This window comes from Pecten maximus, chromosome 19 (genome assembly GCF_902652985.1).
Source record: "Pecten maximus chromosome 19, xPecMax1.1, whole genome shotgun sequence".
In the NCBI taxonomy this organism is placed as follows: domain Eukaryota; kingdom Metazoa; phylum Mollusca; class Bivalvia; order Pectinida; family Pectinidae; genus Pecten; species Pecten maximus.
Genome location: NC_047033.1, coordinates 29,798,442 through 29,823,524, shown reverse-complemented (window position 1 = coordinate 29,823,524; position 25,083 = coordinate 29,798,442). Strand labels below are relative to the sequence as shown.

Sequence of the window (25,083 nt, the reverse complement as noted above, 5' to 3'; positions counted from 1 at the left end):
ACCCTCCAGTCTGTGTTGGACCCTACCGTACCCTCCAGTCTGTATTGGGCCCTACCTTACCCTCCAGTCTGTGTTGGGTCCTACCGTACCTCCAGTCTGTGTTGGGCCCTACCGTACCCTCCAGTCTGTGTTGGACCCTACTGTACCCTCCAGTTTTATTGGGCCCTACCATGCCCTCAAGTCTATGTTGGGCTCTACCTTACCCTCCAATCTGTGTTGGGGCCCCACCGTGCCCCCCAGTCTGTGTTGGGTCCTACCACGCCCTCCAGTCTGTATTGGGCCCTACTGTACCCTCCAGTCTGTATTGGGTCCTACCTTACCCCCCTGTCTGTGTTGGGCCCTACCGTGCTCTCCAATCTGTATTGGGCCCTACCGTGCCCTCCAATCTGTATTGGGCCCTACTGTACCTTCCAGTCTGTGTTGGACCCTACCGTACCCTCCCGTCTGTGTTGGACCCTACCGTGCCCTCCATTCTGTATTGGGCCCTACCGTATCCTCCAGTCTGTGTTGGACCCTACCGTACCCTCCAGTCTGTGTTGGACCCTACCGTACCCTCCAGTATGTGTTGGGCCCTACTGTGCCCTCCAATCTGTATTGGGCCCTACTGTACCTTCCAGTCTGTGTTGGACCCTACCGTATCCTCCCGTCTGTGTTGGACCCTACCGTGCCCTCCATTCTGTATTGGGCCCTACCGTATCCTCCAGTCTGTGTTGGACCCTACCGTATCCTCCAGTCTGTGTTGGACCCTACCGTATCCTCCAGTCTGTGTTGGACCCTACCGTATCCTCCAGTCTGTGTTGGACCCTGCCGTATCCTCCAGTCTGTGTTGGACCCTACCTTACCCTCCAGTCTGTGTTGGGCCCAACCGTACCCTCCAGTCTGTATTGGGCCCTACCTTACCCTCCAGTCTGTGTTGGGCCCTACCGTGCCCTCCAATCTGTATTGGGCCCTACCGTACCCTCCAGTCTGTGTTGGACCCTACTGTACCCTCCAGTCTTATTGGGCCTACCATGCCCTCAAGTCTGTGTTGGGTCCTACCACGCCCTCCAATCTGCGTTGGGTCCTACCTTACCCTCCAGTCTGCGTTGGGTCCTACCGTACCCTCCAGTCTGTGTTGGGCCCTACCTTACCCTCCAGTCTGTGGTGGGCCCTATCAGGCGGTTATTAGTATCACCACCTTCCTTTCACTTGGACCTACCTGAGGACACCCCCACCCCCCATCGCCGAAGTAAACTTCTACAACTGGTGACTGTTGTTTGTTTTTGTGAACAATGATGTAAATAAATAGTTTTCTTCAACTTTAACTTTGTTTAAATCTACACCATGTTATACAAGTTAATGTTCAGAAGGTAAAGAAGTAAGTGTGACTGTTTCTTAGTACTTTTATCTACAAATAAACTTGACAAGACGGTCCTACAAAAGGTTTCCTCAGTGTTCTGTTCGTTCCTTTCGTCATCAAGTTACACAAGTTAGTGTACAGAAGTATAAATATTTGTTTCTTTATTTATTAAAAACTTTGACAAGATGGTCATACAAAGGGCTGTTATCTAAGTCCGCCCACTCTATCCATTCCTTTCCCAGGTCTAGAACAGATCTACCGTCATTAGTAAGTATGGTCGTGATGTCATACTTACCTCCTGTTTTCTCTACGTTCAGTTTTACGTGACGTTCACAATCAGTGAACATGTCGACATCTGATGTCCACCTGGCTATATAATGTAGACAATTATACCCAAGGTTATCTACAGCTGTAGTTAGTGCTGGGTGACACTGACACAGGTATAAACTAAGCTCCCTGTGTCCCCTCTCACAACTATAATGTAATATTGTCAGCCCGTCGTTATCTACAGCTGTAGTTAGTGCTGGATACAATTTACACAGCTCTAAACTAAGCTCCCTGTGTCCCCTCTCACAACTATAATGTAATATTGTCAGCCCGTCGTTATCTACAGCTGTAGTTAGTGCTGGATACAATTTACACAGCTCTAAACTAAGCTCCCTGTGTCCCTGACTGCAACTATGATGTAATACTGTATACCCGTCGATATCTACAGCTGTAGTTAGTGCTGGGTAACACTGACACAGGTATAAACTAAGCTCCCTGTGTCCCTCTCCACAACTAAGATGTAATATTGTCCACCCGTCATCGTCCTCTAACTGTGACATGTACTGTCCACACACACAACTCCTATGTACCACACGGCCATCTTCTGTCTCACACTTCTGTTGTACATCCTCAACTCTACACAAAGATTTAAGTATCGTTCTCTCCACTGTCTGAAATAGACCAACGCTTCCTGTCAGTGCCATAAGATGGAGCGTGCTGTGTCTCCTGTTATCAGTCTCGTGTACCAAGTCTGGGTAAGTGTCACACAACATGGTCACCATCTCTTCTCTCTTAAACAGACACGCCTCGTGTAGGACATTGATATTCTCAGTATAATATGATGATCGTGACCTGTCTGCCCTCGCTGTAGGAATGACGTCATACTTCAGTAGTTGTGTCAGTAGTTGTACACTCCCACCCTTCACTACACTAAACGGTGTATCATTGTCAGGTGTGGCACCCACAGAAAGGAGATACGAGACACGATCTTCTAAACCAGCAGAGCAAGCTCCATTTAACAACGTAGATTTTATCAGTTGGTGTAAGTTTTTGTCATCATTCTGACCACTTAGCCAACTAATAAATCCCTGTAGAAACAGGGTGTCTGTCCATACGTCTAATCTAACTATATAGTCAGATAATCTATGGTCCTTTTCACGTCCGACATCAGATTCACACTCTCTGACCAAACGTTTATACATGTGTTCACTACTAGGTTTTATAACTATTTTGTTAGCGGTGGATTTTGATGTTGATATATAGTGGAGGTACTTTCGTGGACAATTTTCTATAAACCCAATTTTTGTGTCTTTGCCATACATAAGGGCAACTGTGTCCTGAACAGAATCATGACAAAATTGGTAAAATACATCATCATCATCATCATCATCATCAAAATTGTGAAAAGGATATTTTCTTTTTGCAACCAGAGATCCAAACATTACATTTAAACTTTTCTGCAGAGATCTGATTTTGTCTGCATGATCAAGTTTAATTCCCTGGAAAGCTTCATCAAGCTTTTTCTTGTCAACACTTTCACTGTTTTTAGGATCTAAATCACCTTTCTTTACTCTCCCCTCATTGAGGAAGAGAAACAGAAGAGCAGAAAAGTGCTCCTTTGGTAATTTCTCCAAAGTTGTTTCCATGAAATGAAATGGTTGTTTGAAGAAATGAACCCCCTCTTTTTGTAAGCTGGGAACATCCCTATAAAGTCGACAACACTGTGGAAATCCTATATCTGGGTCAAGTTTGATTATTTCAGATTCCTTTCCACTAGGAAAGGTTTTAATTTCTCGGACATAACTTTCTAAAATAAGCTTTTTTTCTGAGATTTTTATGCAGTTTTTACCTCTCAAATCAATGATATTTTGTTTGAAGAATTCACATGAAAGTAATTGTGTGCTTTTGAAAATTTCATCTCGAACATTTAGTATCAAACAATTTGATCTATTATTGAGTTTCCCACAAAATCTCGACTTAATGGAAACTTCCCTTTTCTTCAATTCTTCAGCGATTTCCCCACTAACATCATCAATATATACAGCTAATTGTGTGTTTGGTTCAACAATTTCATCCCATTTGGCCATGCTGTAAAGCTGCACAGGATCCTTTGACAGTCTGGTATCCTTATTATCGCCGTCCATTAGCCACTTCAATAGTTGGTAACACATCAAAGTCTTCCCATCCCCTGAGGCACCCTTGATGAGGACAACGCTGTTCTTTCTGATCATTTCTTTAGCGTCTTCCAAGGCTTGTGTAGAGATCACCTCTGGTTTTGAGGTTTGATCAAGGGTTCTTAATCTTGTTGTTTCTGTAATCAGAAAGCATTTTATTATTTCTGAAAGTTTTAGAAATCAATGATATTTTTATGGTTAATCACAAGAATTATTTTTAATTCATATATCTCTGTTTTTTAAATATAGAAATTTATTTATTAGACATTAGAGATACCAGGTATCTATTAAAATATATGTATACATTTGTATATCTGTCTTTCAAATATAGATCTCTCCAATATACAAGAGATCCGAGAGTGATCTTGGCGCCCACCATTAAATGATCTTTATAGGTTCCGTGTCAGATTGATCTTATCTTTTTATTTTCCCTTCCTCTAACTAATCTGTATAATTGAGAAACATGAAAAAAATCGCGACATTTTTGTTGCATTCAGAGGTTGTTCCTCAGGTGTTAATTACCTCAGGCTATATATCTTAATATTAAAATTTGACAACAATGGTTAATTTAAAAGAATAAATAATATTAAAAAAAAAAAAAAATGAAAAAAAAATTCTTTTAAAAAATGTTTTCAGACATTTCATAGAGAAAAACTGTATTTAGTGAATTATTAATGATTTAGTAACTTGAAATCTGTAACCAGTATACAAAAGTAAATAATTATCTCCTCATTTTTAAAAATTTTATTCTGAAATATTTCTAAATGAATATATCACATCATCTCCCTTCCTTTCTCAAATAATAATTACAGGGTAATTTATTGATTATTTTTGTTTTACTACTAGTACTATTGTCACATCAAACAAACTTCTTAAAAGTTTTTTTTTTTTATTTTTTCTAACCCAAATTTAAATCTGGATTCTTGTGACAGTTTACGACTTTATATTAGTATCGAGCAATTAAAGATGGCGGCAGTACAAACGCTGGTACTGACAGCTACGATTAAGAAAGGCATTATTGGCTTTCATGTGAGTAAATCTTGTTGACAGATATGACCAGTGTTTGTTCTTGAAGTGATGTATCCTAGCTGTAATCACAAAATTAACTGACCGTGTCAAATGAAGCCACATAGAGTTGTAATGTATACACGCAACACGGGTCGGCAGGCACCTACGGTGACCGACTAGGCTCTCTCGCCAAGCCCCAGGCCAGGGCAGCTACACAGGTGGTGGGGGTGTTTTGTTTACCAAATCAGTCATGGGTCGAAGTGTCTGAGATTTCCGGGGTTTTTTGAGGGATGTGTGCTCAAATCCGGGATAAATCTAATTCCGATTCGGGAACTACACCAAATCGGGATTTAGGGGAAATTTTAATGATTTTCCGGGCACTTCCCGCGTAATCCGGGATGGTTGACACCTATGCTAGTACAATCATAAAGTGATGTGTTTAAGCCTTTCAACATTTGCACAAATTTTTTAAAAAAAAATGTGTTTTTTCCCCAAAAAAATATTTCAGTTTAACTCTGGCAAGGGATAGTTTAACCCCCACAGGGAACCTGATACCATGTAATACTATGCCTTTCAACACTCACAACATAAACTTAACACAAAGTCCAAAGAATTTAAAAATCTCAGATTTCAGTGCAATTATGTTTTTTTCCCAAAAAAATCTTTTAGTTTAACTCCGGCAGGGGATAGTTTAACCCAAGAGGGACTCTATTACCAATTATCAGCACCCTAGTGCAATTATATAGTGATGTATTAATACATTTCAACACTTGCACTAAAAAATTAACATTTTCTAAGTCAAATTTTTTTCACAAATCTGGTTTTTTCCCCCAAAAAAATATTTTAGTTTAACTCTGGCAGGGGATAGTTTGACACCCACAGGGACCATATTACCATAAATTACTATACCTTTTAACACTTGCACCAAAAGTTAACGTTTGAAAAACCAACGCCGACGCCAGAGTGACGACATAAGCTCTCACTCTTCTTCGAAGAGACGAGCTAAAAAGCGATAACAAACTTAAATTGTCAAAATCCAAGATGGCTGCCTCCCGGCCATGTTGCTTTCCGACTGGTCCCAAAATCCAACATGCATGACCATGTACCAAGGGTTCCTACATATCAAATTTCAGAAAGATCCGTTCAGTACTTCTTGAGAAAAAGCAATATCAAGAATTGTTTACAGACGGACGGAGGGACGGACAGACGTTGGACCACGGATGCAGGGCGATTTGAAGAGCCCACCATTTCATGATGGTTGGCTAAAAATATCTTAAATCTAAATACAGATATCTCTATTTTTGAAACAGATATCTCTATTTTGTCAACAAAAACAGATATCCCTAATTCAAATAAAGATATCTTAATCAAATGGGTAAAAACACAAACAGCTTTCCAAAATAACCATTAGGGGTTTTACCTATTTAGTTCAGATATCTGTAATTAGATTAAGACATTGATAAATGGAGATAAATAAAGATATCTCTAATTCAAATAAAGATATCTGCCTTCAATCCCACTAACAGTCATAATTATGACCTAAGGACCAAGTCATGCCCTGACCCCAGTCACAAGTATGACCTAAGGACCAAGTCATACCCTGACGCCAGTCACAAGTACGACCTAAGAACCAAGTCTTACACTGGCGCCAGTCACAAGTATGACCTAAGGACCAATTCATACCATGACACCAGTCACAAGTACGACCTAAGGACCAAGTCATACCCTGACGCCAGTCACAAGTATGACCTAAGGACCAAGTCATACCCTAATGCCAGTCACAAGTATGACCTAAGGACCAAGTCATGCCCTGACGCCAGTCACAAGTATGACCTAAGGACCAAGTCATACCCTAACGCCAGTCACAAGTATGACCTAAGGACCAAGTCATGCCCTGACACCAGTCACAAGTATGACCTAAGGACCAAGTCATACCCTAATGCCAGTCACCAGTATGACCTAAGGACCAAGTCATACCCTAATGCCAGTCACAAGTATGACCTAAGGACCAAGTCATACCCTAATGCCAGTCACAAGTATGACCTAAGGACCAAGTCATACCCTAATGCCAGTCACAAGTATGACCTAAGGACCAAGTCATACCCTAATGCCAGTCACAAGTATGACCTAAGGACAAAGTCATACCCTTATGCCAGTCACAAGTAAGACCTAAGGACAAAGTCATACCCTAATGCCAGTCACAAGTATGACCTAAGGACAAAGTCATACCCTTATGCCAGTCACAAGTATGACCTAAGGACAAAGTCATACCCTAATGCCAGTAACAAGTATGACCTAAGGACAAAGTTATACCATGACGCCAGTCACAAGCATTTTTCAGATAATTTTTGAAGAACAACCTGAGGACAGAGTAGCACCATAACATAAGCCACTGACGAACACATAAACCTGTTTCTACCACAATAGGTGGGTGTTATTTAGATACCGAGGCATGAAATCATCATTACAACTGCTGAATAGCATTCAGTTTATACCACTTGTGTTATAATGCATTATGTTTGGCTGAGCCATTTTTTGGTTCAGTACGTTTTGATTGGCTATCACTTGGAGGTCACTCCATGGGGTCGCGGCGGAAATTATAACACACACAAAGTAGTTCACTAATTGTTGTATATGATTATTAATTCTTTTATATTGATGTCTATCAATTTACTGCTTTGAAAATAATAACCTTGATAAGTATTCGTATGATTTGCAATAGATTGTAATATTTTATTTTGCAGCATAATTAATTCACTTCAGCTTACAAAATTATCCTGACAACCCAAGTGAAATTGTAAAAAGAAAACATGTCAATTCATCCCGAGAATAGCTTTTCAATTGTGGTAGGAACAGGTCCCACAACCTTGTGGTTGCATGTTGTAAATGTCATTTGTTTTACTCTGAAAGCGTGTGTATTTTTGCTACTTTTGAAAAATAATTTACTTAAGTGAAATAAATACCATACATAACAACCTACTCATTGTGTAATATCTACTTCCATCAGTCAGCCACAATGACTACATGACGTATATGGCCATGACCTTTGATGGATGGTTATATAACATATGGCCATGACCTTTGATGGATGATTATATAACATATGGCCATGACCTTTGATGGATGATTATAGAGATTGTTATTGTTTTATACACTATTATTTTGTGTTGTCTTTATCACACAAACATTAATGTTTCAAATATTTCACAAGTTGTGTCATGTCATTGATGTATATGGATGGTTTCCTGGACCTCTTTTCCATCAAACAAATATCTTCATGTTATCTTTCAGCAGACTCACCTTTCATAGCTTTCAACTTGGGATTCCTTCCTGTAAAACACAAGGATCCAATATTAATTTCTACAAGGATTTAGAACCAGAACAGAGCTAGAATGTATTTTTGATTTTCTATGATGAGACTTTTAAGCTGAATGTCAGATTAAAGATATTTATGTCAGATTTTAAAAAATTATGCAAAGTGGACAAAGTTCCCTCGTGCAAGGCTAGAATTTAGGTGAATCCTGAAACAATTACCAATTCCCAGAATTTCGACACCTAATCAACATGGTCAGAACTTATAAGAGTACTGACACAGACAGAGCCCAGTAACAGAACTAGAGTACTGACACATCAGACAGACCCCAGTAACAGAACTAGAGTACTGACACATCAGACAGACCCCTAAACAGAACTAGAGTACCGACACATCAGACAGACCCAAGTAACAGAACTAGGGTACTGACACATCAGACAGACCTCAGTAACAGAACTAGAGTACTGAAACATCAGACAGACCCCAGTAACAGAACTAGAGTACTGACACATCATACAGAACCCAGTAACAGAACTAGAGTAATGACACATCAGACCGACACCAGTAACAGAACTAGAGTATCGACACATCAGACCGACACCAGTAACAGAACTAGAGTACTGACACATCAGACAGAACCCAGTAACAGAACTAGAGTAACGACACATCCGACAGACTCAAATAACAGAACTAGAGTACTGACACATCAGACAGACCCAAGTAATAGAACTAGAGTAACTGACACATCAGACAGACCCCAGTAACAGAACTAGAGTACTGACACATCAGACAGACCCAAGTAACAAAACTAGAGTACTGACACATCAGACAGACCCCAGGAACAGAACTAGAGTACTGACACATCAGACAGACCCCAGTAACAGAACTAGAGTACCAACACATCAGACAGACCCCAGTAACAAAACAAGAGACTGAGTACAGACACATCAGACAGACTCCAGTAACAGAACTAGAGTACTGACACATCAGACAGACCTCAGTAACAGAACTAGAGTACTGAAACATCAGACAGAACCCAGTAACAGAACTAGAGTATTGACACATCTGACAGATCCAAGTAACAGAACTAGAGTACTGACACATCAGACAAACCCCAGTAACAGAACTAGATTACCGACACATCAGACAGACCCAAGTAACAGAACTTGAGTACTGACACATCAGACAGACCCCAGTAACAGAACTAGTGTACTGACACATCAGACAGACCCCAGTAACAGAACTAGTGTACCAACACATCAGACAGACCCAAGTAACATAACTAGAGTACCGACACATCAGACAGAAACCCAATAACAGAACTAGAGTACCGACACATCAGACAGACCCAAGTAACAGAACTAGAGTACTGACACATCAGACAGACCCCAATAACAGAACTAGAGTACTGACACATCAGACAGACCCAAGTAACAGAACTAGAGTACTGACACATCAGACAGACCCAAGTAACAGAACTAGAGTACTGACACATCAGACAGACACCAATAACAGAACTAGAGTACTGACACATATCAGACAGACCCCAGTAACAGAACTAGAGTACCAACACATCAGACAGACACCAATAACAGAACTAGAGTACTGACACATCAGACAGACCCAAATAACAGAACTAGAGTACTGACACATCTGACAGACCCAAGTAATAGAACTAGAGAACTGACACATCAGACAGACCCCAGTAACAGAACTAGAGTACTGACACATCAGACAGACCCAAGTAACAAAACTAGAGTACTGACACATCAGACAGACCCCAGTAACAGAACTAAAGTACTGACACATCAGACAGACCCCAGTAACAGAACTAGAGTACCAACACATCAGACAGACCCCAGTAACAAAACAAGAGACTGAGTACAGACACATCAGACAGACTCCAGTAACAGAACTAGAGTACTGACACATCAGACAGACCTCAGTAACAGAACTAGAGTACTGAAACATCAGACAGAACCCAGTAACAGAACTAGAGTATTGACACATCTGACAGATCCAAGTAACAGAACTAGAGTACTGACACATATCAGACAGACCCCAGTAACAGAACTAGAGTACCAACACATCAGACAGACACCAATAACAGAACTAGAGTACTGACACATCAGACAGACCCGAGTATCTTAACTAGAGTACCGACACATCAGACAGACTCCAGTAACATAACTAGAGTACTGACACATCAGACAGACCAAAGTAACAGAACAAGAGTATTGACACATTAGACAGACACAAATAACAGAACTAGAGTACTGACACATCAGACAGACCTCATGCAGTAACATAACTAGAGTACTGACACATCAGACAGACCCAAGTAACAGAACAAGAGGCCCATAGGGCCTGTATCGCTCACCTGGTTGGATTAGACCAAATGTCAAAATAATGTTAATATTCAATTTGTTGTATTTGTAAATCTCTAACAATGCTATGTATGGTTATGATTAATGAAGTCCAGACTCTCTAAGGTCTGAAAGACCTCAAGAATTGTTTTTAGAACATTCAGCATTCATCACTTTATGCGATTTAAAGGAATTACCTCTATTTCCCCTATTGGGCCCGACCCTTTGGCCCCTTTGGGGTCAGTGCCACCATTTATGCAAAATCTGTTCCCCTTCCCCCAAGGATGTTTCGGACGAAATTGGATTCAAATCCATTCATAACTTTATGACTAGTAGCGATTTAAAGGAATAACCTATATTTCCCATATTGGGCCCAGCCCCTATGGCCCCTTGGGGCTCAGAGTCACCATTTATGCAAAATCTGTTTATTTTCTGCCAAGGATGTCTCTGACCAAATTGGGTTCAAATCCATTCATAACTTTATGACTAGTAGCGATTTAAAGGAATTACCTCTATGTCCCCTATTGGACCCCGCCTCTTTGGCCCCTTTTGGGTCAGGGTCACCATTTATGCAAAATCTGTTCCCCTTCCTCCAGGATGTTTCTGACCAAATTTGGTTCAAATCCATTCATAACTTAACAAGAGGCCCATGGGTCCTGTATCGCTCACCTGGTTGGATTTGACCAAATGTCAAAATAATGTTCATGCTCAATTCCTTTTGTTTGTTAACCTCAAACAATGCTATATATGGTTAAAGCGTTGGGATCCCAACTGCTTTTAAAGAAATAATGAAGTCCAGACTCTCTGAGTTTACAACATGCATTTATAACTTTATGACTAGTAGTGATTTAAAGGAATTACCTCTATTTCCCATATGGGGCCCCAACCCTTTTGCCCCTCGGGGGGCCCTTCTCCAAAGAATGTTTCTTACTAAATTGGGTTCAATTCCATTCATAAATTTATGACTAGCAGCGATTTAAAGGAATTACCTCTATTTCCCATATGGGGCCCCGCCTCTTTGGCCCCTCGGGGGTCAGAGTCACCATTTATGTGAAATCTGTTCCCCTTCCCCAAAGGATGTTTCTTATTAAATTGGGTTTAAATCCATTCATAAATTTATGACTAGTAGCGATTTAGAGGAATTATCTCTATTTCCTATATGGGGCCCCGCCTCTTTGGCCCCTCGGGGGCAGAGTCACCATTTATGCAAAATCTGTTCCCCTTCCCCAAAGAATGTTTCTTACTAAATTTGGTTCAAATCCATTCATAAATTTATGACTAGTAGCGATTTAAAGGAATTACACAATCTGACACAGGTCTCACTGCTCTGTGTATATCTATATAGATGTCTTATACACAATCTGACACAGGTCTCACTGTCCTGTGTATATCTATATAGATGTCTTATACACAATCTGATACAGAATGAGATCTCACTGTCTTGTGTATATTTATATAGATGTCTTATACACAGTCTGACACAGATCTCACGGTCTTGTGTATATCTATATAGATGTCTTATACACAATCTGACACAGGTCTCACTGTCTTGTGTATATCTATATAGATATCTTACACGCAATGACACAGGTTTCACTGTCTTGTGTTGTCTTATACACAATCTGACACAGGTCTCACTGTCTTGTGTATATCTATGTATATGTCTTATACACAATCTGACACAGGTCTCACTGTCTTGTGTATATCTATATAGATATCTTACACGCAATGACACAGGTTTCACTGTCTTGTGTTGTCTTATACACAATCTGACACAGGTCTCACTGTCTTGTGTATATCTATGTAGATGTCTTATACACAATCTGACACAGGTCTCACTGTCTTGTGTATATCTATATAGATGTCTTATACACAATCTGACACAGGTCTCATTGTCTTGTGTATATCTATATAGCTGTCTGATACACAATCTGACACAGGTCTCACTGTCTTGTGTATATCTATATATATGTCTTATACACAATCTGACACAGGTCTCACTGTCTTGTGTATATCTATATAGATGTCTTATACACAATCTGACACAGGTCTCACTGTCTTGTGTATAACTATATAGATGTCTTATACACAATCTGACACTGGTCTCACTGTCATGCGTATATCTATATAGATGTCTTATACACAATCTGACACAGGTCTCACTGTCTTGTGTATATCTATATAGATGTCTTATACACAATCTGACACAGGTCTCACTGTCTTGTGTATATCTATATAGATGTCTTATACACAACCTGACAAAGGTCTCACTGTCTTGTGTATATTTATATATATGTGTTATACACAATCCGACACAGGTCTCACTGTCTTGTGTATATCTATATAGATGTGTTATACACAATCCGACACAGGTCTCACTGTCTTGTGTATATCTATATAGATGTGTTATACACAATCTGACACAGGTCTCACTGTCTTGTGTATATCTATATAGATGTCTTATACTCACACTCTGCTTTTTAACGTCATATCAAACATCAACAATAACACAGATAAACGTAAGGCATCCCTTTCATTACAAACCTTTAATCTGGTTTCCATTTCTTTCAGTTCCAGGTTTTCTTGCTGCCAGTGGCCCTGTTAGTAAATGAATGGTATTATATACCAGAAAAATACTCATAGACAACCAAAGTTTTATCAGTCAGCTTGTGACACCATCACCCAAACTGTTCGAACCAGACATGCATCAAAAGATAAACATTTTTGATATCAGAGGGAGCTTGGCGCCCAACATTGAATGATATGATAAATAAGAAATTTCAGTTGAAAGTGGCTTGATCAGTGTTGAAGAGAGTTACAGTACGTGTCACAAGCCATTAGGTATATCATTGAATGGCTTATGAATGAATGACAAGTTTTTGGGAATATTCATTTATTCCCGAAGAGAATTTAAAAAATAACAAATGTATTAGATGAGACTAACCTTCAGACAGAAGTGCTTTTATATTTACTGAAGTCTCCTTAACAACCTTGGCTGCTTCAACATTAACTTTAAGGAGTGCGTCATAGAGTTTCTCAAAGGAACCTTTCATGGGAACAATCTGTCCTTTTGCCCTCAGCTTCTCAAGTATGTCTCCAATATATGTAATGTCGTCACCACGAAGATGATGAGGTAACAATGGGTCCAGTACTGTCAAAAGTCTCTGCCAGGTCAATTTCCTATCTGGGCTGATCATCTCACTCAGATTTAGCGCCATATCAGAATATAATATTCTGATTGTGTACTGCTGATCCTCATCAGCTTGGGACGTCTGTTTGAATGAACAAAAGCTGTGGTAGAACAGCATAGCTCGTCTCGCAAATGTTTGTCAATAAATAATCAAAATATATGAATTGGTGTTGTTTTGCATATTGGATAAGATTTATATTGTTTTCTTGACGGAATTCATTTGTAACACTAAGCTTTAATTGCATCATTCATAAATAGCTTAAATTAAATCTATGATATCTTTAAAAATGGAAAAAAAACGTTGAAGTCCAAAACATGTCAGAAAGCGTTTTATTTTATTTTTTCCCCCAAAAAACCCCTTAGTTTGATTCCAAGAGTGAATAATCTAACCCAACAGGGACTCGTATGCCAAATATCAGTACCCATGTACAATTATGAATTGATGTATTATTACCTTTCAACACTTGCACCAAACACTTTACACAAAATTCGTTCTAAATTCCAAAAGTTTTTTTTAAAAAATCAGTGTTTTGTTTTAAAAAAAATCAGTGGTTTTTTTTTTCAAAAAGATCTTTAAGATTGAGTCCAGCAGAGGATAGTTTAACCCCAATAGATAACTATTACTATATATCACTGTCTTTTAACGCTTCCACCAAAATCTTAACATTTGAAAACCAACGACGCCACGTTGAAAACATAATTAGCTCTTCCTCTTCCCCGAAGAGACGAGCTAAAAATGGTTTAGAATAAGACTGTCTGTCAAGGGCATATGTAGAAATGACAAGCAGAGGGATAAGTATTAGACTGTCAGCCGAGGACAGCTGCACAATAACAAACAGGGGGATTAGTATTTGACTGTCAGTCAAGGACAGCTGTAGAAATTACAGAGAGATTAGTATTTGACTGTCAGTCGAGGACAGCTGTAGAAATTACAGAGAGATTAGTATTTGACTGTCAGTCGAGGACAGCTGTAGAAATGACAAACAGAGGCATTAGTATTTGACTATCAGCCGTGGACAGCTGTAGAAATTACAGAGAGATTAGTATTTGACTGTCAGTCGAGGACAGCTGTAGAAATGACAAACCGAGGGATTAGTATTTGACTGTCAGTCGAGGACAGCTGTAGAATGATAAACAGAGGGATTAGTATTTGACTGTCAGTCGAGGACAGCTGTAGAATGATAAACAGAGGGATTAGTATTTGACTGTCAGTCGAGGACAGCTGTAGAATGATAAACAGAGGGATTAGTATTTGACTGTCAGCCGAAGACAGCTGTAGAAATTACAGAGAGATTAGTATTTGACTGTCAGTCGAGGACAGCTGTAGAAATGACAAACCGAGGGATTAGTATAAGACTGTCTGTCCAGGGCATATGTAGAAATGACAAGCAAAATGTTAAGTATTAGACTGTTAGCCGATGATAGCTGTAGAAATGACAAACAGGGGGACTAGTATTTGACTGTCAGCCGAGGACAGCTGTAGAAATGATAAACAGAGGGATTAGTATTTGATTGTCAGCCGAAGACAGCTGTAGAAATGACAAACTGAGGGATTAGTATTTGAATGTCAGCCGAGGACAGCTGTAGAAATGGCAGAGGGATTAGTATTTGACTTTCAGTCGAGGACATCTGTAGAAATAACTAGAACTGTCGCCAGGATGGCTGAGTAATACCCCCGCAATCTGCACGAGTCAATGGTGAATTGGAACTGTTAATTAGAGGCTAACTAAGATAACCCAGTAATATAGTGACCAGTTGCCATAGCAATCATAATTTCGAGAAAAATAAAATGGCATGCACATCTACACATGGTCCTCTATATTTGTGTGAAGTTTCATTGAAATTGGCACTTCGGTTTAGGAGGAGTTGTCCGGACAAACTTAAAGTTATGGTTCTTATCAGAAAACTAGTTTATAGTGACCAGTTGCCATAGCAACCATAATTTTGAAAGAAAAGAAAGTGGCATGCACATCTACACATGGTTCTCTATATTTGTGTGAAGTTTCATTGAAATTGGCCATTTAGTTTAGGAGTTGTCCGGACAAACTTAAAAGTTATGGTTCTTATCGAAAAACCTGTTTATAGTGACCAGTTGCTATAGCAACCATAATTTTGCCAAAAAAATAAAGTGGCATGCACATCTACACATGATCATTAATATTTGTGTGAAGTTTCATTGGAATTGGCCGATCGGTTTAGGGGGAGTTGTCCGGACAAAATGCGTCTACAGACGGATGGACGGACGGACGGACAACCTGATTCCAGTATACCCCCCTAACTTCGTTGCGGGTGTATAACAAACAGGGGGATTAGTATTTGAATGTCAGCCAAGGACAGCTGTAGAAATGACAGTGGGATTAGTATTTGACTGTCAGCTGAGGACAGCTGTTGAAATGACAAACAGAGGGATTAGTGTTTGACTGTCAATAGAGGATGTCTGTAGGAATGACAAACAGTGGGATTAGTATTTGACTGTCAACCAAGGACAGCTGTAGAAATGATATTTAGAAGAATTTGTTTTTGACCGTTAGTCAAGGACAACTGACCCTCAACATTTTCGAAGTCAAGAGTCAGAGAGAAAGTTCGTAACTAGTTTAGCCATATATTTCATTTCAATAGAGACACCCAAAATGCCTCTCTTGAGTTCCATGTTAGAAAATAATACTCACACTAGCTTTTTCAGCCATCCTTCTGTTTTTTATTTTGGAGTTACTTGTAGATACAGCTCTTGGTTCTGGAAAAAAAATTAAAGTATTAAGGTGATATTGATCAACATCATTTGCATTAGTAAAAGTGAAATAGTTATATTTAAATCTCTCCCATCTTCAGCTTAGTAAACTCTGACTGCATTTAAATTAGTGTAAGGAAGTAAAAAGGCTCAGCTGATTAATAAGAGTGAGAATCGGTAACATAATTACACAATCTGAAACATGTCTCACTATGTTGTGTATATCTATATAGATGTCTTATACACAATCTGACACAGGTCTCACTGTCTTGTGTATATCTATATAGATGTCTTACACACAATCTGACCAAGGTCTCATTGTCTTGTGTATATCTATATAGATGTCTTACACACAATCTGACCAAGGTCTCATTGTCTTGTGTATATCTATATAGATGTCTTACACACAATCTGACACAGGTCTCACTGTCTTGTGTATATCTATATAGATGTCTTATACACAATCTGACACAGGTCTCACTGTCTTGTGTATATCTATATAGATGTCTTACACACAATCTGACCAAGGTCTCATTGTCTTGTGTATATCTATATAGATGTCTTATACACAATCTGACACAGGTCTCACTGTCTTGTGTATATCTATATAGATGTCTTACACACAATCTGACACAGGTCTCACTGTCTTGTGTATATCTATATAGATGTCTTACACACAATCTGACCAAGGTCTCATTGTCTTGTGTATATCTATATAGATATCTTACACACAATCTGACCAAGGTCTCATTGTCTTGTGTATATCTATATAGATGTCTTACACACAATCCGACACAGGTATCACTGTCTTGTGCGTATCTAGATAGATGTCTTATACACAATCTGACACAGGTCTCACTGTCCTGTGTATATTTATATAGATATCTTATACACAATCTGACACAGCTCTAACAATCTTGTTTATATCTATATATATATCTGATACACAATCTGACACAGGTCTCACTGTTTTGTATATATCTATATAGATATCCTATACACAATCTGACACAGGTCTCACTGTCTTGTGTATATCTATATAGATGTCTTATATACAATCTGACACAGGTATCACTGTCTTGTTGGCCTTTTGGGTATCAAGAACCTGTGTAAAAGATTTTAACATATTTAACTCTGTGACCTTGAGTGACGGTTAAGGTCATCCATATGAACAAACTTCGTAGCCCTTTACCTCAGCATACTATGGACCTAATATCAAGTCTCTTGGCCTCTTCGTTATTTAGAAGTCATTTAAAGATTTTAACCTTTTTGACCCCTGTGACCTTGAATGAAAGTCAAGATAATTCATTTTGACCAACTTGATATCCCTTCATCCCAGCATGCTACAGACCCAATATCAAGTCCCTTGGCCTCTTGGTTATTAAATAAAAAATTTTTTATTCAAAGGTCTATTTTTATTAACCTTAAGTTCCCAATCACAATTTGAAAAATTCCTTTGGTGTTTTTTAAAAAGCTTAAAACCCCCCTAACCAGGTTCAGTTTGTTTTTGGGGGAAAGAAATTGTTAAAATTTTAAATAAACCCCTTTTTAAGGAGGTTTGGAAAAAAACCCTTTCGGGAATTTTTGGTTTGCCAAACGGGGTTTTGGGCCTTTTCTTTTGGGTCAGAAAGTTTTTTTAAAATTGGGGGGGAACCCCGGTGCCAAAATAAAAAAGTCAAGAATAAAAAAGTGCCCCTTGGGGCCCGCTCCCCATGCCCCTTAAGGCCCCGGGCCCTTTGGTTTTAAAAAAATAAAAAAAAAATTTTTGCAAACCAGCCTTAAGGGGTAATATTCTTTTAAAATTGGGGAGCCAGGAAAAAAGAAAAAAAACCCCCAATAAAAGGCCATTGTTATTTTGGGGTTTGGACTTCCCAAAGAGGTTAAAAAAAAGGCCCTTTTGGGAATTTTTTTCCCAAACCCCGGGGTTTGTTTTACCGGTTGAAGAAATATTTGTTTAGGGGGGGAAATTAAGGGGGAAAATTCAAAAATTTGGTTTAAAGCAATTTTTAAAGGAAAAAGCCCCTTTTGGCCCCCCGGTCCCGGGCCCCTTTGGGGTCACCCCAAAAATTTGTGTTTTAAAACCCCAACTAAAAATTTTACCAAAAATAAAAATGGTAAACATTGTTAGTTCCAAAAAATTTCAATTAAATAGAAATTTAACCCTTTTTTGCCCCCCATTTTCCCCCCCCCTTTCCCTTAGGGGGGCAAAATTTTTTTAATTTTAATCCCCCCCCAAATAGGGGGTTACCATAAATTTTGGTGATTTTTAATTCAAATTCCCGAAATTTTTTATACAAAAAAAGGAAAATTGACCAACCCCTCCCCCGGGGAAAAACCTACCCCAGGGAAATTTTTAAAAACCCCAATTTTCCCCAAAAAAATTAAAACCCTTCTCTAAAGGGGGGGTTTGAAAATATCAATATGAAAAAAATTTTGGGAAATAAACCCCCCCCTCCCTTTAAACCAAAAACCCCATCTTTTTCCCCCAAACCTTTTAATCCCCAAAATCAAAAAAAACAATTTTTAACCAAGGCAAAATTTTTTAAAAAAAATTTCCCCCCCCCCAAAAAACTACCCCCAAAAAAAAAATTAAAAATTTTGCAAAAAAACCCAAAACCCCTTTCTCTAAAATTTTATTTTTATCTAAAAGGAAAAAAAATTTTCATAAGCCCAAAATTTTAGCCCTCCCAAATTCAAAAAGGGGAAGTCCCAAAAATTCCCCCTTTTTTTAAAATTTGCCCCCTAAAGGTTCCAAAAATTTTTTTCAAAAAAAAACAAAATTTTTTGGTTTTTTTTTTTTTGGGTTTTGCAGCAAAAAACCCTTTTTCCCCCGGGGCCCATCAAACCCCATTTTGAAGTCCCTCTTACAATTTTCATGTAAAAATTTAACCCCCTTTGGGGGAGGGATTGGGGGTTTTCAAAAATTGGGCCCAAATTTTATTTTGAATTAATTTTAATATCCCAACAAAAAACCTTTAAAAAAAACATTGCCCCCCACCCGCGTTCTAAGGGAATGATCCCTTATTTTTTAATTTAATATTTCCAATTTTTAAAGGTTTTTTTAAAATTTTTTTTTCCCCGGGTTTTCCCTAAAGATTTTAAAAAAAAAAATTTTATTTCAATTTAATTATCCCAATTATCACAAAACAAAAAAAAAGAAATTTTTGGGGGTTAAAAAAAAAGGGGAATAAAGCCCTTTTATTTTTATTTGAAAAAATTTTTAAAAAAAGTTTTATTTTTTCCCGGAAAAATTTAAAGAAAAAAAATTTTTTCCTTTTTTAAAATTTTTCTTTTGTATGAAAGAAAAAAAAAAATCCTCAAATTTTTTTCAAAAAAGGAAGTTTTTGGGGGGGCCCCCAAAAATTTTGGCTATTTTATCAAAAACCGTTTTTTTGGAAAAAGTGATTTTTTAAAAATCCTTTAAATTTTTTCCCAAAAAAATTTTTTTGAAAATTCCCCCTTTTTTCTTTTTTTTAAAAAAAAATTTTATTTGGATTTAAAAAAAAAAAAGGAAAAATTTTTTCCCTCCCAAAAAAAACTTTACACAAAAGGCCTTTAACCTTTCTAATCCCCAAAATTTTCCAAAGAGTAGGGGTTCCAAATTTCAAAAGAAAAGGTTAAATTTTGGGAAAACTGAGTTGATAAATTTTTTTGGGTTAAAATTTTTAAAAAGGTTTTTTCAAAATTAGGTTTTTAAAAAATGGAACCCCTTTCCCCTTAGTCCAAAAAATTTTAGGTTTTTTTCCAAAAAAACAATTAAAAAATTTCCGGAAAAATTTAAAAAATGAATAAAAATTTAGAAACCCATTAAACTAACGGTTTCCTTCAAAACCCCTTGCTTTTTTTAAATAGGCCATTTTTAAAAAACGTTTTGGGTTTCCCCAAAAATTAAGAACTGCCCCTTGGGGGTTCTTTTCAAGGTCCAAGGGGCCTGTGATTTCTCACCGTTTAAAAAAATGCAAAAAATGTTATTTTGGGGTTTAATAAGTTTTTGGGCCCCCCCCCCCCCCAAGTTTTAAAAAATAAGAAAAGCCCCCGTAAAAAACTAAAGGGAAAAAATGACAATTTTATAAAAGTTTTTAGATAAAAATTTTTTCCCCAAGGCCCGAAGGGGAAACTAGAGTCCCCAATAAAAACGCCCCTTAAACATAATTGGTTTAAAACTTTTAAAAATTTATAAAAGGACGAATTTGGAACCTCTACCCCTAGGGAAACCCCCCAGGGGCCCATTTTTGCTATTTTCTGTTTTCCCCCAAAACGATTTCGAAAAAATTGGGAAGTCCATTAAAAAAGGGATGTCCAAATTTTAAGGGCCTTTTTTCCCCCCTTTGGGGGTTGGTTTGAAAAAAGGGTAAAAATAATTTTTATGAAAATTGGTTTTTCCCCAAAAGTTTAAAAAAATGGGGTCAAATTTTTAAAATTTAAGACTAAGAATTTTTTTTAAGGAAGAACATCTTTTCCCCCATCCCTTTTGTTTAGGGGAAAGCAATTTAGAAAAATTTGTTTATTTTCCCCAATTTGGTTCCCACCCTTTTCCCCCCCCCGGTCACCATTTATCCAAAACCCTTTCCCAAATTTCTTCCCAATTTTTTTTCCCCCCAAAATTTCAAATCCCCCCCTTTTCCCCAAAAAACCCCAAAAAACAACCCTTTTCCCTTTTCCCCCACCCCATTTTCCCCCCCCCTCCCCCCCCCTTTATCCCCCCCTCTTTTCCCCTTTTCCCCCCCAAATTTTATGCCCCCCTTGGGTTTTCCCCCAAACCCACCCCCCCTAACTTTTCCCCATTCCAATTTAAAAACCTTCTTTTCCCCCATCCCCCCGTTTTTCCCACCTGGGGAAATCACCTTTCCCCCCCTTCCTCCCCGAATTTTTCCCCCCCCTTTTATTCCTTCCCCCCCCTAAAACTTTTTTTTCCCCCCCCCCTTTTAAAAAAATCCCCCCTTTTTTTCCCCCCAATCCCCCCTTCTTCCTCTCCCCCCCCCTTTTAAAAATCCCCCCCCCTATCCCCAAGATGTTTCTCACCAGATTTGATTCAACCCATTCAGTACTTGGTGACAAGAAACGATTTTAAGGATTTGCCTCTTTTTCCCATATTCGTTCAGCCCCTCTGGTCTCAAGGTGGTCACAGCCACCATATATGCAAAATCTGTTTCCCTTCCCCAATCATCTTTCTGACCCTTGGGGGCAGGTGAGCTGTACAACTGTTGCCTTTATTTCTGACTTCTGAAGGATGAACTGTTAATGCAACTGACACATATGCTTGAATGAGTACAGATAGACAGACAGACAGAGAGGAGAGAGATAGAAGTAACCCCCATCATAAACCTCGCTGCAGATCCCTGAAGATTTTCATAATTATGATATAACTGAGGATTCAAAATGATGAGATGGATGGATGTTTAGTGTTTTGCGTTTTATTCTGTGTACGCCCAGGAGCCTGGCGAGGAGACTGGTTAATGAAATCGATAGCTCAGTTTATGTGGCTAGTGTTGATATGACCACCACTGATACTGGGCTCTCGGAATAATTGATCAGGCTATAAAACTTGCAAACTCTGCATGCTTACATTAAAGAAAAACAGAATGCATGTACTTAAGTATGTATCCTTCATTGTCGCTTGTTGTTTTTCGTTTCCCTTAGTCATTTGATATAACTTGCATGCTGTGATATTACTGTGTTTTCCTATAAATTTTCTCTGTAATTTGCTTATGTTTAGTCGTAAAGCTCTACAGATCTAATGTTTAACATATACGACCTTAAATAAATCTTCTTGTATCTTATACCAACACCCAAGCCCCAGAGTGTATCATACCTTCCTTTGCGAATGAAAAATGTCTCATGGCGCTGACATCTTCCTTCACAGCAGCAACGCCTTTCCTCATAGCTGTATTGTACTCACCCCAATCAGCAACTTCTTGCTTCACAGCAGTGACGTCTTCACTCACAGTAGTTACTTCTTGCTTCACAGCAGTGACGTCTTCACTCACAGTAGTAACGTCTTCCTTCACAGCAGTGACGTCTTCACTAACAGTAGTTACTTCTTCCATCACAGCAGTGACGTCTTCACTCACAGTAGTTACTTCTTGCTTCACAGCAGTGACGTCTTCACTCACAGTAGTTACTTCTTGCTTCACAGCAGTGACATCTTCACTCACAGCAGTAACGTCTTGCTTCACAGCAGTAAAGTCTTTCTTCACAGCAGTGGCGTCTTGCTTCACAGCAGTGACGTCTTCACTCACAGCAGTGACATCTTCACTCACAGTAGTTACTTCTTCCTTCACAGCAGTGACGTCTTCACTCACAGTAGTTACTTCTTCCTTCACAGCAGTGACGTCTTCACTCACTGCAGTGACGTCTTCACTCACTGCAGTGACGTCTTCACTCACAGTAGTTACTTCTTGCTTCACAGCAGTGACGTCTTCAGTCACAGCAGTAACGTCTTGCTTCACAGCAGTGACGTCTTCACTCACAGCAGTAACGTCTTCCATCACAGCAGTGACGTCTTGCTTCACAGCAGTGACGTCTTCACTCACATTAGTTACTTCTTCCTTCACAGCGGTGACGTCTTCACTCACAGTAGGTACTTCTTGCTTCACAGCAGTGACGTCTTCACTCACAGCAGTAACGTCTTCCATCACAGCAACAGTACCTTAAAAATATGATATCATACCTCTTAGGTTATCTATGTCTGTTGTCACATGTGTACACTCATTTTATGTTAGAACATCCTACATATCATACCTCTTAGGTTATCTATGTCTGTTGTCACTCGCATACAATCAATTTTTGTTAGAACATCCTACATATCATCCCTACTTCAAGGGGATGCTACAAGGCGAATATGAGCGATTTTTATTGCTTAGTTTCAGAAAAGAAGTTGTTTATATCAATTTAGCCAAATTGACCCCGTTTGGCCCTGCCCCTCAGACTCCCAGGGGGTCAGCCCCATCATTTGTACAATTTTGAATCCCTACCTCAAGGGATGCTACCAGGCAAATATGAGCGATTTCCATTGCTGAGATTCAGAGAAGACGTTGTCTATATCAATTTAGGCAAATTGATCCCTTTTGACCTGCCCCTAAGCATCAGTTTTGAATCCCGACCCCATAGGAATGCTACCAGGCATATATGAACAATAGCCATTGCTTGGTTTCAGAGAAGAAGCTGGTAATGTCAATTTATCCAAATTGACCCCTTCTTGCGCGGCCCCTCAGCCCTCAGGGGAGTCAGCCCCATTATTTGTACAATTTGAATCCTTCACCTAAGGGGATGTTAAAAGCTAAATATGAGAGATATTCATTGCTTAGTCTCAGAGGAGAAGTTATTTATATCAATTTAGCCAAATTAGCCCCTTTTGGCCACGCTCCTCAGCCCCAAGGGGTCAGTCCCACCATTTGTACAATTTTGAATCCTTACCCTAAGAGGGTGGAACCAGGCAAGTATGAGCAATATCCATTGTTTAGTTTCAGAGGAGAAGTCGTTTATATCAATTTAGCCAAATTGACCCCTTTTGGCCCCGCCCCTAAGACCCCCAGGGGTCAGCCCAACCATTTGTACAATTTTGAATCCCTACCCAAAGTGGGTGCTACCAGGCAAATATTAGAGATATACATTTCTTAGGTTCAGAGGAGAAGTTCTTTATATCAATTTAGCCAAATTGACCCCTTTTGGCCCCGCCCCTAAGACCCACGTAGGGTCAGCCCCACCATTTGTACAATTTTGATTCCTCACCCCATAGGGATGCTTTTGATCAAATTTGGTCAAATTCCAATCAGCGGTTATGAAGAAGAAGTCAATTGTTGATCGACGGACGGATGGACGGACGGATGATAGACAGACGGAGGATGGACCCTAGGTGAGCTAATAATCATATACATGTATAAACTGTTGAATGTATAGATTTGGAAATCAGATTTGAACAGATTTTTCATTGATGTAAGATTGTAGGTCAAAATGAAAGTCATAGTTGACACATCCCCATATATCTCATAGGTGAACCTTAATAAGTTCAGTGACAAGCAGTGTTGGAGATGCGCCATGCATCCATAGCATTGGGCGGAGTGTCTCATGTCCATAAGAAATGTAGTATTGTACCAGGGTAAAAATAAGTACTGAAATGCAAGGCTAATTGTCTAATCAAAACACCACAAATTACTAAAGCCTATACAGTTTCAAAGAAATATATTTGAATCAAAATGCCTTCATGTAAGCACAACTACATATCATGATGATAAAATACTACACGTATCACTTAGATCGGTTATATATTGCTTGACCAGAATGCCATTCCACAAAATATTTACTTCAAAATTTGACGAAAAATTAAAACTCCCCTTTGGATAAATGATTAACACTGTTGTAATGTAAACATTGCATTATAAAATCAAATCATACTTACCAGGTTGTACGAACAGAACCGACATGTTGCTTCAACCAGTTCCTTTACTATTGGTAGCTGAGCACTGGTACCATCCTTGATCATCAGTGTTTGTCTCACGGATAATCAATGTGGGGGATATAATAGAACCTGCAAAGTATCTTTCATTGTCTATTTCTATTGGAATGCGGTTATCTTCTTCTACTTTATACCACTGAATTGGAGTAGCCTCTGGTGATGCTATGACGTAGGTTTGGATGATGGCTGTTTTCTCGATGGGAACAGTGAACTCACCATGGCTGATGTTCACATACGGAAAAC

At 38.9% G+C, this 25,083-nt stretch overlaps 2 protein-coding genes across 2 annotated transcripts in view; both read right to left on the bottom strand.

The window, feature by feature from the left end:
• Positions 1-1,500: 1,500 nt before the first annotated feature.
• Positions 1,501-24,808, bottom strand: LOC117317518. Its single transcript, XM_033872333.1, has 8 exons — positions 24,784-24,808; positions 22,198-23,034; positions 16,327-16,391; positions 13,412-13,739; positions 13,012-13,065; positions 8,089-8,118; positions 1,980-3,917; positions 1,501-1,709 (listed from the first exon to the last, which is right to left on the bottom strand). Exons 1-8 carry the CDS (start codon positions 24,806-24,808, stop codon positions 1,501-1,503), a joined length of 3,486 nt encoding a protein of 1,161 aa, XP_033728224.1.
• The window catches only part of LOC117317517, an 88,451-nt gene continuing 86,295 nt past the window's right edge, over positions 22,928-25,083 (bottom strand). The window contains exons 8-9 of the mRNA XM_033872332.1: positions 24,784-25,083; positions 22,928-23,034 (exon numbers count right to left, since the gene is read on the bottom strand). Coding sequence (XP_033728223.1) covers positions 24,815-25,083 — 269 coding nt within the window. The 3' untranslated portion in view covers positions 22,928-23,034; positions 24,784-24,814. The remainder of the gene's footprint in view (positions 23,035-24,783) is intronic.